The 15,325-nt window shown below is 40.6% G+C and overlaps 1 protein-coding gene across 6 annotated transcripts in view; it reads right to left on the minus strand.

Moving 5' to 3' along the window:
* Positions 1 to 15,325, minus strand: part of TLK2 (tousled like kinase 2) — a 128,213-nt gene that overhangs the window by 61,657 nt on the left and 51,231 nt on the right. For 5 of the 6 annotated variants that reach the window (XM_047759219.1, XM_047759222.1, XM_047759221.1 and 2 more), the window contains one exon: positions 6,273 to 6,440. The exons of the other annotated variant lie outside the window; for it this stretch is intronic. In XM_047759219.1, coding sequence (XP_047615175.1) covers positions 6,273 to 6,440 — 168 coding nt within the window. The remainder of the gene's footprint in view (positions 1 to 6,272; positions 6,441 to 15,325) is intronic. 6 annotated transcript variants of the gene reach the window in all.

Consider the following 15,325-nt stretch of genomic DNA (forward strand, 5'->3'; position numbering starts at 1 on the left):
TATTTGATAAGAGTCAACTATTCACAATATTTAACAATAATAAAAAGACAAATGAACCAATTTTAAAATGGTGAAAGGCAATGGAATACTACTCAGCCATAAAAAAGAATGACATAATGCCATTTGCAGCAACATGGATGGAACTAGAGAATCTCATACTGAGTGAAATGAGCCAGAAAGACAAAGACAAATACCATATGATATCACTCATAACTGGAATCTAACATCCAGCACAAATGAACATCTCCTCAGAAAAGAAAATCATGGACTTGGAGAAGAGACTTGTGGCTGCCTGATGGGAGGGGGAGGGAGTGGGAGGGATCGGGAGCTTGGGCTTATCAGACACAACTTAGAATAGATTTACAAGGAGATCCTGCTGAGTAGCATTGAGAACTTTGTCTAGATACTCATGTTGCAACAGAAGAAAGGGTGGGGGAAAAAATTTAATTGTAATGTATACATGTAAGGATAACCTGACCCCCTTGCTATACAGTGGGAAAATAAAAAAAATATATATAAAAAAAGTAAAAAAATAAAATAAAATGGTGAAAGGATTTATAGAGATATTTCTTCAAAGATATACAAATGAGCATAACCAAATGAAAAAAAATGCTCAACATAACTAGTGTACAGGAAATGCAAATCAAAATCACAATGAGGGAGTTCCTGTTGTGGCTCAGCAGAAACGAATCTGACTAGTATCCATGAGGATGTGGGTGTGATCCCTGGCCTCACTCAGTAGTGTGTTAAGGATCCAGTGTTGCTGTGAGCTGTGGTGTAGGTCACAGACGCGGCTCGGATCCCACCTTGCTGTGGCTCTGGCGTAGGCCAGCAGCTACAGCTCCAATTGGACACCTAGCCTGGGAACCTCCATATGCCATGGGAGCGGCCCTAAAAAAAAAAAAGAAAGAAAGAAACCCCAAAATGACAGATTAATTAGTCTTCCAAGGCAATAGAAATAAAAGCAAAAATAAACAAATGGGATCTAATCAAACTTATAAGCTTTTGCACAGCAAAGGAAACCATAAGCAAAATGAAAAGACAACCTATGGACTGGGAGAAAATATTTGCAAATGATATGACCAGTAAGAGCTTCATTTCCAAAATATACAAACAGCTCAAACAACTCAAAAATTTTTTCCTATTGTCAGCTGTCCACCTCCTCAGCCCCGTCCTTCTCACCAGGAGTGTAGAAGACCTTATTTAAAGCTCATTACATAAGAGAAATTATTTGAAGTTAATATTTATATTTATTTCTCACTCTGGACCCTTATATATATATATACAACAACACAACAATATGAGTTTCAACATTAAAGGATCAAACATTATATTCTGCCACCTATCTATAGATCTTTCTTTGGGGGGGGGAGCGTAAAGGAGAAAAAGATAGCTTTATTGCTTTGCCAGGCTAAGGGGGCCACAGCAGGCTAATGCCTTAAAGACTGTGCCCCTAGATCTTTCCCTGTTAGCATATATATATCATTGATTTGATCAACCGTAGAGGATTCCACTATATATGTATTATATTTTTATTTAACTAGTCTTTATATGAAAGATGTTCTGATTAATTCATACAACATATAATTACATATAACTATAATGAGGGCCTTATGAGAGCTGATCCTGTTCTGGCATTGGAGATATAAAAAAATAAACAAAGCAAAGACCTTGACCTGATGAAGCTTACATAACCAGTGGACTGGGCGCTGGGGAATCAGACTAAGAAAAAGTAGGGCACAGGAGCTACATGATGTGTGGGGTGGGCAGGAAGGAGTGCTATTTTATACAGTGTAGTCAGGGTAGGCCTCTCTAATAGGGTAAATTTAAGCAAAGACTAGTGAGAACCAAGGGAGCAAGGAATACTAGTATCTAGAGGAAGAGCATTAAGGCAAAGGCAACAGCAAGTGCAAAGGCCCTGAGGTGACAGCATGTAATATTTCAGGAAGAAAGGAAGCCAGTATGGATAGAACTTGGTGAGGAAGGGAGACAACAGTAAGAGATATCAAAGTGTGGTGGAAAACAGGAGTTCCAGTTGTGGTGGAGTGGAAATGAATCCAACTAGTATCCGCGAGATTCGAGTTCGATCCCTGGTCTCACTCAGTAGGTGAGCTGCGGCCCTAACAACTACAACAAAAAAAGCAAAAATAAACAAATAAATAAAAATAAAAGCTATTTAAAGAAGTGGTGGGAAACAGACCATGCAGGGCCTTGCGTGCCATCTTAAACACTTTTGAGCAGGAAAGCGGCATGACTGGGATCACTCTGATCTACTGAAGACAGATTAAAAGGAACAAAGGCAGAAGCAAAGGGTCCAGTCAGGAGGCTACTGCCATAATCTCAGTGGAAGGATTAGATTCGAGTGGTAGTAGTTAAGGAAGGTAAAAGTAGCAGAATTTTGAACATATTTTGAAGGTTACTTTTTTTTTGGCCACGCCCACAGCACAGGATCCAGGGCCAGTGATCAAATCCGAGCTACTGCAGTGACAACGCTGGGTCCTTAACCCACTTCGCAATAAGGGAACTCCTGAAGGTAAAATCACTAAGACTTGCTGATGGATTTGAAATTGGGTATAAAATAATGAGACAAGACCAGAATGATGCAATTACTGAGACATGGAAGAAATGGGGGTTTGGAGTGGGGGAACAAAAAAGAATTTCATTTTGGTCATGTTAAATTTGATATGCCTCTCAGACATGAAGAGGCAACTGACTACACAGGTCCAGAATTCAGGGCAGGGATCTGGGTGGGACATATGAATCTGGAAGTCTTCTGCATAAGGGTGATAACTGAAACCAAGAAACTAATTGAGGAGTTCCCATCATGGCTCAGTGGTTAACGAACCTGACTAGGATCCATGAGGATGAGGGTTCAATCCCTAGCCTCGCTCAGAGGGTTAAGGATCCGGCACTGCAGTGAGCTGTGGTGGAGGTCGCAGACACGGCTTGCATCTGGTGTTGCTACTGCTGTGGGTAGACTGGCAGCTGTAGCACTGATTGGACCCCTAGCCTGGGAACCTCCATATGCTGCAGGTGTGGCCCTAAAAAAAAAAAAAAAGAAAAAGAAAAAGAAACTAAATGGGAGTTTCATTACAGAATGAAGATAGACAAGAGGTCTGAAGACTGAGTCCGGGGACGCTCCAATGTTTAGAGAGCTGGGAAATGAGGAAGAACCAAAAGAGGCCAAGAGAAGAGCTAGTGCTTGGAGAAGAAGGGAGTAAGCAACTACAGCTAATGAATTATGCTGAATAAATTCTGAGAACTGATCACTGAATTCAGCAACATGGAAGTCACAGATATCCTTGTTCTAAGGTCCTCTGAAACACTGGTGGAGGGACGCTGCTTCCAGATTTTTGCAATTTATAAACAATAAACATCTTTGTGTTTTATGGGAATGGATTTCTGGACCCAAGGATATGTAAACTTAATGCTGAGTGTAATATGCAATCCTTAATACTTATTAAACGCCAACTTACCCAAATGACTATACTAACTTATAGTCAGTATAAAACTGCATGTGTATTTAAACTATTACCTGCATTAAGAATTATCAAATTTATTAATCCTTGCCAATTTGACAGGTCAAGAGTTACCATGTTTTATTTTGGAGTTCCCACTGTGGCGCAACAGGATCGACAGTGTCTTGGGAGCACTGGGATGCAGGTTCAATGCCCAGCCCAGCACAGTGGTTTAAGGATCCAGCATTGCCGAAGCTGTGGCTTAGGGTTAAGACCATGACTTGGATCTGATCCCTGGCCCAAGAACTCTATATGCTGCAGCAGAGCCAAAAAAAGAAAAGAAAAGCTTTCTTGTTTTGTTTTGGTTTTTTTGTTTTTGTTTTTGTTTTTTAGAGCTGCTCCCTCGGCATGTGGAGGTTCCCAGGCTAGGGGTCTAATCGGAGTTACAGCTGCTGGCCTACACCACAGCCATGGCAATGCCAGATCCGAACGATGTCTGCGACCTACACCATAGCTCACGGCAATGCTGGATCCTTAACCCACTGAGCAAGGCCAGGGATCAAACCCGCAACCTCATGGTTCCTAGTCAGATTTGTTTCCACTGTGCCACGACAGGAGCTCCAAAGCATTCTTGTTTTATTTTGCATTTCTCTGTGGTTGAAGGTAAGCACTTTTTCATGTTATTAGTCATGTCTTTTTTTTATCCCCCGTAATACTGTCTGTTCATAAAAACAAACAAATAAAACAGAAATTAGTCCAGGAGTTTCCACTTTGGGCTGTGGTGCAGAGGGTTAAGAATCCAACTGCAATGGCTCAGGTTGCTGCAAAGGCCTAGGTTCAATCCCCAGCCGAGGGCAGTGGGCTAAAAAATCCAGTATTGCTGTAGTTGCAGTGCAAACAGATTGAATTCCTGTCCTGGGAACGCCCATATGCTGCAGTGCAGCCATTTAAAAAAAAAGAGTCCCCCTGTGGTGCAGCAGGATAAGGATCTGGCGTTTTCACTGTAGCAGCTTGGGTTTCTGCTATGGCACGAGTTTGATTCCTGGCCTGGGAATTTCCACATGCCATGAGTGCAGCTGAAAAAATCTGCTTGTTCATAGCCTCGGCTTTTTTTTTTTTTTTTTAAGGAAATTGCTTGTCTTTATCTATTAATAAAAAATCTGTTGTATACTCATGCACAACATACTCTTTTGCTTTTTTCCTTTTTTATATTACTAAATTTCTATCACAGCTGGAACTACAGAGAAGCAAAGATAAACAGAACTAGGCTGAAGCTCCTAGGCCTTTGGTTTTTATACTGTTTCTATGTTCCGTCTTCAGACATGATCATTTTCTTATTCTGTCATCTTTCTCCCACATGAGAACAACCTGGCTGTAGATATGCAACTCCTGGCAGCCTCAGTACTGGGTGATAGGACTGAGCAGATGCACCTGCTTCCATGCACGCCCATGCTTTTTATGGAAGGACTTGCATTAGGGGAATGAGTTCCTGCTGATCAAAATCCTGTGTATTTCACTATATACCTGTCATACAATGAAACATATACAAACACAGACAGACAGACATATACACACATTCTCTAAAACAATACTACTGCATTCTCAAAGTATTCCACAATGCTATCGGGCACAGCCAAAATATTACATTGGTCAATTCTCCCATTTTATGTTGTATTTCCTTTGCCTCTCAAGCATAAAATTATACTGTCTTCACATAAGAAGTTTCTCTATTCTTTTGACATTGAAAGAAAAAATATATATACACTTTTTTTTTTCTTTTTGGACGACCTCATGGTATGTGGAAGTTCCTGGGTAAGAGGTTGAACTGGAACTGCAGTTGCAGGCTTACGCCACAGCCACAACAACACCATATCTAAGATGCATTTGTGACCTATGCCATAGCTTGTAGCAGATCCTTAACCCACTGAGCAAGGCCAGGAATCCTGCATCCTCATGGACACTATGTCAAGTTCTTAACCCACTGAGCCACAATGGGAATTTCAGCACAACTTTTAAGCCAAGCTGCATTATAATTTGTTAGGTATAAAATGGGGCTCAAATAATCATAATAAATTCATATTCTTCAAGGAAGGAGAGAGAAGCAGGCAACAAGGAGCAAACAGGTAGCCAAATATTCTTGGAAAAAGTAATCTGCTAATACTCTGAAGAGGGGAGAGAAGACAAACATGTACGTTGTCCAAATACCACACAGGGGGAAATGACTGGTAAGCATGCCCGTCCCCACACTAAAATTTTATTAACTTAAATATTGCTTTAAATAAGTAATGGCTGGAGTTTGGAGATTTTATTTTTAATTGTAACTTAATTCAATTTGTCTTTCATTTTCTTCTTTGTCAAACTAAGATTGTGTTTTCCTTCTTGAGTTTTGCTCCGACTTTGACACAGCAGTCTCTCTCTGCCCCCGATCCAAGGGGGCATGAGTAAAAGTGTATAGAAAACAGAGTTAGAAATCATCATCTCAGAGTTCCCTTGGTGGCTCTGTGGTAACGAATCTGACCAATATCCATGAGGATGACGGTTTGATCTAGCGTTGCCATGAGCTGTGGTGTAAGTTACAGACGTGGCTTGGATCCCACGTTGCTGTGGCTGTAGTGTAGGCTGGCTATGATTAGACCCCTAGCCTGGGAACTTCCATATGCCGCAGGTTCAGCCCTTAATTCTTTTAAGACAAAAAAAAAAAGAAAGAAAGAAAGAAAGAAAAAGAAATCACCATCTCTCTGAAAATAATTACTAGACTTCATCACGGAATTCCACAGCAACAAGAATCTGCATAAACTTAGCCTCAGTACTCACTGAAACAAAAGTGAAACAGAGGCCAGCTCCCCTCTGTGCCAGCTGCTCTGTGTCGAGCCGAGGTTTTGCTAGCATCACTGACATCAGGGTTGGCAGAGCAGACTGCTCCTCAGATACCTCCTTTGCAGCACTGCCATCTAAACCATAGAGGGGCTGCTCTACTCGCCGCTGGAAAACATTAAAGAAGACACACAAAATACATAAGAGAGGAAATCTATTTTGCTAAAACATGCAACAGATAAAAGTTATCAGATATAAGGATTAAAAAAAAAAAACCCTCTGAAAACAAATATGGAAAGCAAAATAACATTATCACTGGATTATTACAAATCTACAAACCTGAGCTAGTATCTTACTGAAATTCCATACAATTACATATTAATGGTTTTCTATTCACATAACTCTAAATTTGAAGGTTACTTCATAGAGTCCAACAAACAACTTCACAATACCCTCAATTCTACAAAGGAACTGCTACTTCTTTCCTCCAGGTAAATGAAGATTAAGGCATCTGTACCCTACTTTACAGGTGAAGCTTATTTCACTCTCAATTCTATTCTCACCATACTATACTAAACCTACATGCAAAATCTAAAGTAAATACAAACAAAAGAATAATATACCACAATTATGTGTAGTTTATTTCCGAAACATAAGGGTGATTCATTATTCTATTTTATCTACTAATGCGATTCATTACATTGATGTTGGAGGGGGGAATCAAGAGTCTTCCCTTTAGATGCCAAAAAAGATTTGCTCATTGTTGAGCAAGACCTCAAAAAAGAAAAAACAATGATAACAACACTTCAACTTATCATACAACAAAGAGTACTTTTTCTGAAAACAACATAAGTACAATTAACGGTGCCATACTAGAGACATTTCATTAAAATTAGGAACTAGACAGAGGTAAACATATTAATATCACAATCATTCAACATTACCATAGACTTTTTAGCCAATGTAATAAGGAAAACAATATGAGGTATAAACATCAGAAAATATTAAACATTTAAAAAGTGTCACTTTTGGATGATATAACTATTCACAAAGGAAACAAAACAAACCAACTGAAAAACAGCAAATAAGAGTTTAGTAAAATGGCCAAATATAAAACAAATATACAAAAATCAATAACTTCCCCATTTATCAACGGTAATTGTTTATAATCAGAACATGTACTAACCGAAGAAAAAGATTCAAAGTATTTGTAAAATACTTACAAGGCAACTTAAGAAATAGGCAGATCACATATAAAGGAAAACTACAGCTTCACTGATGAATATAAAAGATGACCTAAACTAAAGGGCAATATCATACTTCTGAATTTAAGTTTTATACATGTCAGGAGTTCCTGTCATGGCTCAGTGGTTAACGAATCTGACTAGCATCCACGAGGACGCAGGTTCCATCCCCAGCTCTCATTCAATCCTAGCCTGGAATCTCCATATGTCGCAGGCGCAGCCCTAAAAAGCAAAAATAAATAAGTAGATAAATAAGCAAATAAATAAGTAAATTTTATACATGTCAGATTTCTCTAAAAGCCAATGCTTAGAGCTTTTTCTCATGGGGGGGTGTCTTTTTATTTGTCTCTTGTCTTTTTAGGGCCACACCCGTGGCATATGGAGATTCCCAGGCTAGGGGTCTTATCTGAGCTGTAGCTGCCAGCCTACACCACAGCCACAGCAACAAAGGATCTGAGCTGCATCTTCAACCTACACCACAGCTCACAGCAATGCCCCGGATCCTTAACCCACTGAGCAAGGCCAGGGATCAAACCTGCAACCTCATCGTTCCTAGTCAGATCTGTTTCCGCTGCGCCACGACAGGAACTCCTGTGTTTTTGTTTTTGTCTTTTTGTTGTTGTTGTTGTTGTTGTTATTGTTGTTGTTGTTGCTATTTCTTGGGCCCCTCCCGCGGCATATGGAGGTTCCCAGGCTAGGGGTCGAATCGGAGCTGTAGCCACCGGCCTACGCCAGAGCCACAGCAACTCGGGATCTGAGCCGCGTCTGCAACCTACACCACAGCTCATGGCAACGCCGGATCGTTAACCCACTGAGCAAGGGCAGGGATCGAACCCGTAACCTCATGGTTCCTAGTCGGATTCGTTAACCACTGCGCCACGACGGGAACTCCCTGTTGTTGTTTTTGTATTTTAGGGCTGCATCTGCAGCATGTAGAGTTTCCTAGGCTAGGAGCTGAATCAGACAGAGCTGCAGCTGCCAGCCTACACCACAGCCACAGCAATGCCAGATCTTTAACCCACTGAGCAGGGCCAGCGATACAACCCAAATCCTCATGGATACTAGTTGGGTTCTTTACCGCTAAGCCACAATGGGAACCCCCTTAAGGATTTTTGTTTATTTTGGGGGGTTGTTTTTTGCCAGAAAGGGCACTGTGGGAGTGTAACAATCATCTAGGGTCTCTCTTGCTCTTTTGGCAGATTGTTTTTGTGGATTTTCACAAATTAATTCAGAGGTTCACTTGGAAAAATAATCAAAATCAGCCACATAATTTGTGTGTGTGTGTGTGTGTGTGTGTGTGTGTGTGTGTGTGTGCTGTACCCAAAGAGAGTAGAAGTTCCCAGGCCAGGAATCAAGCCCATACCACAGTTGTAGCTTGAACCACAGCTGGGGCAATACTAGATCCTTAACCTTTTTCACCACAAGGGAAACCTTCAGCCACGTAATTTTTTTTTCTGGCTATGCCCATAGCATGTGGACATTCCTGGGTCAGAAATCAAACCTGCACCACAGCAGCAACCCAGGCTGCTGTGATGACAATGCTGAATCTTTAACCTACTGCATCATAAGAAAACTTCTATTCACATTATTTTTGAAAAAGGATATCACAGACTAGCTGTTAAAACTTACTACAAAGCACCATTAACTAAATCATATAATAACTCATACAGGAACAGACAGATTGACCAGTGGCACAGAAAATTCAGGAACAGACCCATACAAAATGGATATATAATTTGTGATTTAAATGCATTTCTAATTAGTGGGAATTTATCACAAAGATGATAGGATATGTGCTTAGGTATTAGGGGAAAAAAGACAAAGTAGACTGCTTCCTTGGAGTATACATAAAAATCATAAGGAAAAATACTCAAATGCTTTCTAGTGACCTAGTGGTGAAGGATTTTTTAAACATGACATTAAAAATAAAAACCATATACAGGAGTTCCCGTTGTGGCGAAGTGGTTAACAAATCCGACTAGGAACCATGAGGTTTCAGGTTCGATCCCTGGCCTTGCTCAGTGGGTTAAGGATCTGGTGTTGCCGTGAGCTGTGGTGTAGGTCGCAGACGCGGCTCGGATCCCGCGTTGCTGTGGCTCTGGCATAGGCCAGTGGCTACAGCTCCAATTAGACCCCTAGCCTGGGAACCTCCATATGCCGTGGGAGCAGCCCTAGAAAAGGCAGAAAGACCAAAAAAAAAAAAAAAACTCACAAAAAAACCCATATACAAACATCTAAGAATAAGACAAAACCAGTAAGCCATGAAGGAGAAACATTGATAAATTGACGACTTCAAATTTTTTGACTTCTGAAAGGTGAGAGTAAACATAAAACTAAAAGATAAATTACAGTTCCGTTGTGGTGCATCGGAAATGAATCCAATTAGGAACCACGAGGTTGGGGGTTTGGTCCCTGGCCCTGCTCAGTTGGTTAAGGATCTGGCATTGCCGTGATCTGTGGCGTAGGTTGCAGACATGGCTCAGATCTGGTGTTGCTGTGACTCTGGTGTAGGCCACCAACTACAGCTCCAATTCCACCCCTAGCCTGGGAACCTCCATATGCCGTGAGTGCAGGCCTTAAAAAAAAAAAAAGATAAATTACAAACAGGCAAAAAATATTTACAATATAAATGACAATGAGTTAACAGTCTTAATAAATAGTATGCTCCTACCCATCAGTAAGACAAAACAAATACTCAAATAAATAAGCAGAGGAGCTGAACAAGCATTAAGAGAGAAATCCAAAAGGCCATTAAACATATGAAAAGATATAAATATCACTAATGAAGAAACGCAAGTTAAAACAAGGTATTTTTCTCACTGGCAAATATTATAGTGACAGAATTCAGTATTAGAAGGGTATGTAGAAATTGGGACCCTCAAACTGCTGATAACCTGCTAGCAATTACGTGATAAAAGTAAGTATATTCTTTGACTTGGGAGCTCTACTTTGGAAACTGATTCAGAGGGGAAAATGCATAAATACAGAGGTATATATAAGGACATGGAATACAACATTAATTATAGAATACAAAATGTTTATAGGCTATTGATTAAATAAATACAATGGAAATGAGGAAATCTACTATATGAACACACATCACATATACACATATACCCACTAAACTCTTTTTTTTTCCCCTTTATTTTTGCTTTTTTGGCCACCCTGTAGCATATGGAGTTCCCGGGCGAGGGATCAGATCCAGGCCACAGTTGTGACCTACACTGCAGCTGCTGCAACACTGGATTCTTAGCCCACTGTGCCAGGCTGGGGATCAAACCTGGACCCTAGTGCTCTAGAGACACTGTCAATCCCATTGCTCCAAAGAGGGAATTCCTAAACTCTTTTAATAATAGTTCTTATGGAGAAGAATTTGTATTTTGCCATTTCTGAACTGTTGAACTTTCATACTCCATATGTATCCCTTTATCAGGGAAAATTAGTTAACATTTTCATTTTAGAAAACAAAAGTAAAACAAATTAATCAAAATTATCCTGACAAAAGAATTGTTTCAAAAAACTCTACAAGTAGGAGTTCCCTTCGTGGCTCAGTAGTTAACGAATCTGACTAGGCTCCATGAGGATGCAGGTTCGATCCCTGGCCTCGCTCAGTGGGTTAAGGATCCAGCACTCCTGTGAGCTGGGGTGTAGGTCACAGATGCAGCTCAGATCCCGAGGTGCTGTGGCTGTGGTGAAGGCCGGCAGCTGCAGCTCTGATTCTGACCCCTAGCCTGGGAACTTACACATGCTGCGAGTGGGTCCCTAAAAAACAAACAAACAAAACCCAAAAACCAAAAGTAAAAAAAAAAACCTCTATGAGCAGAATCCACCTCAAGACCAACACTCTTACCCTACCAAATAAAACAGTTTAAATTCAGGCTCCAGAACACCTGTGAAACCCATTCACAACAGTCTCAATATTCAGGAGACTTCTCATTGAAGCTGCAACATTAAAACAAATCATTCTGTTATATATTCAATAAATATTTTTGCCATGGGCTCAAAGAGCTTAAAATATTTCTGGAAATACAGCAGTCTAGGATATTTGTATGAACCTCCCCTTAGAAAACAACTGTAAAAACAGGACAACATATGAAAAAAGATATTAAAAGCATACAAAAGTTAATAAAATAGTAGGGATCTGGCAAGACCTAAGGGAAATAAGGAACACAAGACAGGGTAAAAGAAGCACCAAAGTCACATCTGCCCTATGAGGACCTGCAGATCTTGAATTTCCCTTCCCAGGGCACCATGTTACTAAGTGGACAGTCACAGGCCAAAGCCCACCCAGAGTAGAGGGTTCAATAAGAAACCCTTCCCACTTTAAGCTGCACTTCCAAAGCACTACTACAAACTGCCCAGGCCATGCAGGGAGAGAGGCTCCCCTGAGAAATGTTAACATAATTCAAATCAATATTGCCTAAGTGGCTGAAACAAACAAACAAAATAAGCAAACCAAACAAACAAAATACAAGCTATGAATTCAGTCATTTGTAGTATTACTGAGTTGGTAGACTCTCTAGGCACTTGAAAGAAGCAAATAAAAATTCTCCCTGGAGGAACACATATTTACCCAAGATCTCAAAGAAATTTCACAAATAATTTTTCAAGAACAATGAGCAGCCCGCAAAAAATGAAGCATAAAAGAAATAAAGCCCTGAGAAGTTCCCGTTATGGTTCAGCAGTAACAAACCCAACCAGTATCCATGAAGATGCGGGTTCAATCCCTGGCCCTGTTCAGTGGGTTAAGGATGTGGTGTTGCCATGAGGTGTGTGTAGGTCACAGACACAGCTCAGATCCTGCGCTGCTGGAGCTCCAATTCGACCCCTAGCCTGGGAAACTTTCATATGCTGCAAGTGCAGCCCTAAAAAGCAAAAAAAAAAGAGAAAAGAAAGAAAGCCCTGAACAACAACTAGGAAAAACAAGAGACAGAAGAAAGAGATTCAAAATGACTTCAAATACCAGAATTAAAACACATAGATTATAAAACAACGATGTCTACTAGAATAAAAAAATAAATGAAAGACAGGTTTGAATATATACACAGGGAACATAAAACAACAAAAATTAAGAATTAGTGGGGCAGGAGTTCCCGTCATGGCTCAGTGGTTAACGAATCCGACTAGGATCCATGAGGTTGCGGGTACCATCCCTGGCCTTGCTCAGCAGGTTAATGATTCAGTGTTGCCGTGAGCTGTGGTGTAGGTCGCAGAGGTGGCTCAGATCCCGCGTTGCTGTGGCTCTGGCGTAGGCCAGCGGCTACAGCTCCGATTCAACCCCTAGCCTGGGAACCTCCATATGCCCCAGGAGCGGCCCAAGAAATAGCAAAAAGACAAAAAAAAAAAAAAGAATTAGTGGGGCAAATTAAATACAACAAAACAGAGAATTTGGGAACTGAAAGGCAAGAAACTATCCAAAATGGAGCATACAAAGACCAAAAGAAAATTGAAAAAAGAAGTTAAGAGGCATGATGATAGAGAGAGTCTAACATATAGACTTTTTCGAAAACATATATAACATATCGAAATTTTATAGGAGGTAAAAAAGACAAGGCAGAGATAATATCTGAAGAGAAAATGGAAAATAATTATTCAGAAATGGTATAAGACACCAACCCACAGATATCAGAAGCCTAACAAATTACAAACAAGAGAAATAAAAGGATGCATCATAGTAAAACTGCAGACCACCACAGATAAAGATGTTAAAAGCAGCCTGGGGTGGGGATGGAGGGGGAGGAGTAGATACTTTCAAAGAAATAGCAAGTGAATGAAAGCCAGCTTCTCCATAGTAACAAGAGGTACCAGAAGATGGTAATAATATACCCAATTGTGTGAAAAGAAAAAAAAAGCCAACTACAAATATACACAGCATGTACATCTTTCAAGAATAAAGTGAAATCAAGTTATTTCGGCAAACAAACACCTAGCGTTAACCCCCAGCAGATACATACTGTACTAAAAGAATACAAAACGAAGGCAGAAGAAAGTGACCCAGAGCGGAAGGTGTAATATGCAAAAAGGGAAGAAGCTCAAAGAAAAAGGTAAATATACAGATAAATCTAAATGAATACCAACAGTATAAAACAATGTTTTATGAGGCCAAAAACAAAAAAGGTGAAATAAAAACATACACAACCACCAAGTTAAGTAGTAGATAATGGAGTCAATGTTCTGAGGTGATCATGTACTTGAGAGGAGGGTAAAGATATTAGTAACAACACTCCGGCACATCAGAGATACCTGTGGTCATTTCTAAGCGACACACCACACAGGCCTAGCAGAGGAGACAAATATGAAATAATTTTTAAAAATCCAAGTTAGGGGAGTTCCCGTCGTGGCGCAGTGGTTAACAAATCCGACTAGGAACCATGAGGTTGCGGGTTCGGTCCCTATCCTTGCTCAGTGGGTTAACGATCCGGCGTTGCCGTGAGCTGTGGTGTAGGTTGCAGACGCGGCTCGGATCCCGCGTTGCTGTGGCTCTGGCGTAGGCTGACGGCTACAGCTCTGATTCGACCCCTAGCCTGGGAACCTCCATATGCCACGGGAGCGGCCCAAGAAATAGCAACAACAACAACAACAACAACAACAACAACAAAAGACAAAAAAAAAAAAATCCAAGTTAAACAAGAAATGAAAGAAAAAGTAACAGAATAGGCAGGAAAAAAAAGAAATACATTAAAAGATGGTACATTTCAACTCAATATAATGGTAAGTATATTAAATGTAAATAGGGAAAATACACTAAAGTTAAAAAAAATGGACTGAAAGAAAAAAATTTCAACTAGATATGTGTCAGATACACTGACAACATAATGAAAAGCTGATAGTATAAAAATGGAAATATTTACATCATACAGTGGTTTGTATGTACTTAAATATCGGATAAACTGCAGTTAGAGCAAAAAGTACCACAAGAAATTAAGAGAACCACTTAATACATAAAGCAAAAATATAAATACAAGAAGTTCCCACTATCATGAGAGTCATGAATATACCTCTTAATAACTGACAAAGACCCAAAAGTTGGAATTCAGAACATTTAGGAGTGCCCTCCATGGCTCAGCGGAAACGAATCTGACTAACATCCATGAGGACACAGGTTGGATCCCTGGCCTTGCTCAGTGGGTTAAGGATCCGGCGTTGCCGTGAGCTGTGGTGTAGGTTGCAGACGCGGCTCGGATCCCGCGATGCTGTGGCTCTGGCGTCGGCCTGTGGCTACAGCTCCGATTGGACCCCTAGCCTGGGAACCTCCATATGCTGAGGGAGCGGCCCTAGAAATGGCAAAAGGCAAAAAAAAAAAAAAATTTAAATTTCTGCATTAAAATTAAGAACAGGAATTAACTTTAAAAAATAAAATACCCCCCCCCCAAAAAAGGAGTTCCTGTCATAGCACAGTGGTTAACAAATCCGACTAGGAACCATGAGGTTGCGGGTTCGGTCCCTGCCCTTGCTCAGTGGGTTAATGATCCGGCGTTGCCGTGAGCTGTGGTGTAGGTTGCAGACGCGGCTCGGATCCCGCGATGCTGTGGCTCTGGCGTCGGCCTGTGGCTACAGCTCCGATTGGACCCCTAGCCTGGGAACCTCCATATGTGGCGGGAGCGGCCCAAGAAATGGCAAAAAAAAAAAAAAGACACACAAAAAAAAGGCTTATGTTTTATGTACTTTTTTGTATTTAACAAGAAATACAAAAGAATAGTTAGGGGGAAAAAAGCAAAAGTAATTCTTTATCCATTCTTCCCTTTCGACAGATAGTCAGGAGCACCTACCATGTGCCCAACATCGTTTTGGGTGTTAGAGACTGAAAAT

The sequence above is a fragment of the Phacochoerus africanus genome, chromosome 14, assembly GCF_016906955.1.
Source record: "Phacochoerus africanus isolate WHEZ1 chromosome 14, ROS_Pafr_v1, whole genome shotgun sequence".
Taxonomy (NCBI): domain Eukaryota; kingdom Metazoa; phylum Chordata; class Mammalia; order Artiodactyla; family Suidae; genus Phacochoerus; species Phacochoerus africanus.